We start from the raw sequence: 2,065 nt of genomic DNA on the forward strand, positions 1-2,065 counted from the left end.
TGACAATATACAGCCTTGACGTACTCCTTTCCCGATTTGGAACCAGTCGTTTGTTCCATGTCCAGTTCTAACTTTTGCTTCCTGACCTGCATACAGATTTCTCAGGAGGCAGGTCAGGTGGTCTGGTATTCTCATCTCTTTAAGGATATAATGGAATTAACTTGGAGATACCACCTTAACCAAGTAATACACAGTAGCATCACCTATATTGGGATTACTTAACATTATTTGTGTATTCATGAAAGGTTTTAATATTAACAAGGTTACATTTTTTCCTACCAGAAATTCATAATATTAAATAAAACATGGGAAATCCATGGAAAAACCCAAGTGAGAGATATTATACAAAATAAGAACTCATACTCTTCAAAAATATCAATGTCAAGGAAAGAAAACTGATTAACTTTCAGATTAGAGGAGGTAAAATGTTATATGTGACATTGGACTTCAGTCTTGGACCAGCGGGGCTGAAATGCTATACCTAAAATAGTGACCCATGTTATCATCTCATGATTCTCGCTCTTAAACAAATCAAACAGTTTGGAGATAAACTGGCCTTTTGCTGCACTTAATTATTATATGGTTCAGAGAATATTAATGAGAGAGAGGGAGAGAAATGATAAAGCAAACATGAAAAAATTGGTAAAGTGTGTATACTAATATTATTTATATTTCCAATACTTATCCTAAATTTTGATAACTTCACTATAAAGTAAGAAAAACAAACATGCTGAGAAACATTTTGGAGAACTCTCATTGAAGTAGGGACAAGCACACAAACTTCTTTTGAATTTCCTTCACATAAGTAACTCTGATTTTCGTTGCTGTCCCTCTCTGACCTTCCCATCACACTTCAGTCCCTTAGAGACTGCCTTTGGGAATGGAGGGCAACCAGTCATGGATCGCAGAATTCATCCTGCTGGGCTTCCAGCTCAGTGAAAATGTGGAATTGCTCCTCTTTGTTATCTTCATCCTGTTATATACCTTCAACCTGCTGGCAAATGGCATGATCTTGGGACTCATCTCACTTGACCCCAGGCTGCACACCCCCATGTACTACTTCCTGTCTCATCTGGCCATCACTGACGTCGCCTATGCTTCCAGCAATTTACCAAATATGCTGGAAAACCTAGTGAAACACAAGAAAACCATCTCCTATTTCTCGTGCACTATGCAGATGGTTTCCTACTTGGCCTTTGCTTCTGTAGAGTGCCTGACTTTGGTGGTGATGTCCTATGACCGGTTTGTGGCCATCTGCCACCCCCTGCAGTACACAGTCATGATGAACTGGAGGGTGTGCATATTCCTGGCCATCGCTTGCTGGGCGTGTGGATTTTCCCTGGCCATAGTCCAAGTAAGTCTGTTTCTACGGCTGCCCTTCTGTGGGCCCCAGAAGGTAAACCACTTCTTCTGTGAAATTAGCTCTGTCCTCAAAGTGACCTGTGGTGAAACCTGGATCAATGAAATGTTCCTCTTTGCTGATGGCGTGTTTATCTTAGTTGGGCCTCTTTCCCTGGTGCTGGTCTCCTACGTGCGTATCCTCTGGGCCATTCTGAAGATCCAGTCAAAGGAGGGCCGCAAGAAAGCCTTCTCCACCTGCTCCTCCCACTTCTGTGTGGTTGGGTTCTACTTTGGCATAGCCATTATGGTGTACTTGTCCCCTGACAGCAGTCATCTAGAGGAACAGCAGAAAATCCTTTTCCTGTTTTACACCTTCTTCAACCCATTACTGAACCCCCTTGTCTACAGTGTACGGAATGCTCAAGTAAAGGCTGCCTTCCACAAAGTATTGCAGAAAAATAGATCAGTGTGACATAGGGCAGAGTTATGGTGTAGTGAATATTTCTTCTAACAGTCTAGAAAATTTCCAATCAAAATACATGACTTAAGGATGAGGATTCTACAAAGTAACATCAGCAAGAAGGTACAATAGGAACCCCCAACTCCCTTCTTCCATGGAGATGACATAATAAAGATCTAATTGCCTTCATGAACACCAGACATCACACAGGAGTTTGAAGCACCCCAGACTAGCACAACGTCAAGAAGATATGCAGTGAAGCTT

At 41.7% G+C, this 2,065-nt stretch overlaps 1 protein-coding gene across 1 annotated transcript; it reads left to right on the plus strand.

Annotated features, from left to right (window-relative positions):
* The first annotated feature begins 880 nt into the window (after positions 1-880).
* On the plus strand, positions 881-1,813 carry LOC133072946 (olfactory receptor 2A12-like). Its single transcript, XM_061166484.1, has one exon. The coding sequence runs from the start codon at positions 881-883 to the stop codon at positions 1,811-1,813; it is 933 nt and encodes a 310-aa protein (XP_061022467.1).
* The last annotated feature ends 252 nt before the right edge of the window (positions 1,814-2,065 follow it).

The sequence above is a fragment of the Dama dama genome, chromosome 18 (genome assembly GCF_033118175.1).
Source record: "Dama dama isolate Ldn47 chromosome 18, ASM3311817v1, whole genome shotgun sequence".
Lineage (NCBI taxonomy): Eukaryota > Metazoa > Chordata > Mammalia > Artiodactyla > Cervidae > Dama > Dama dama.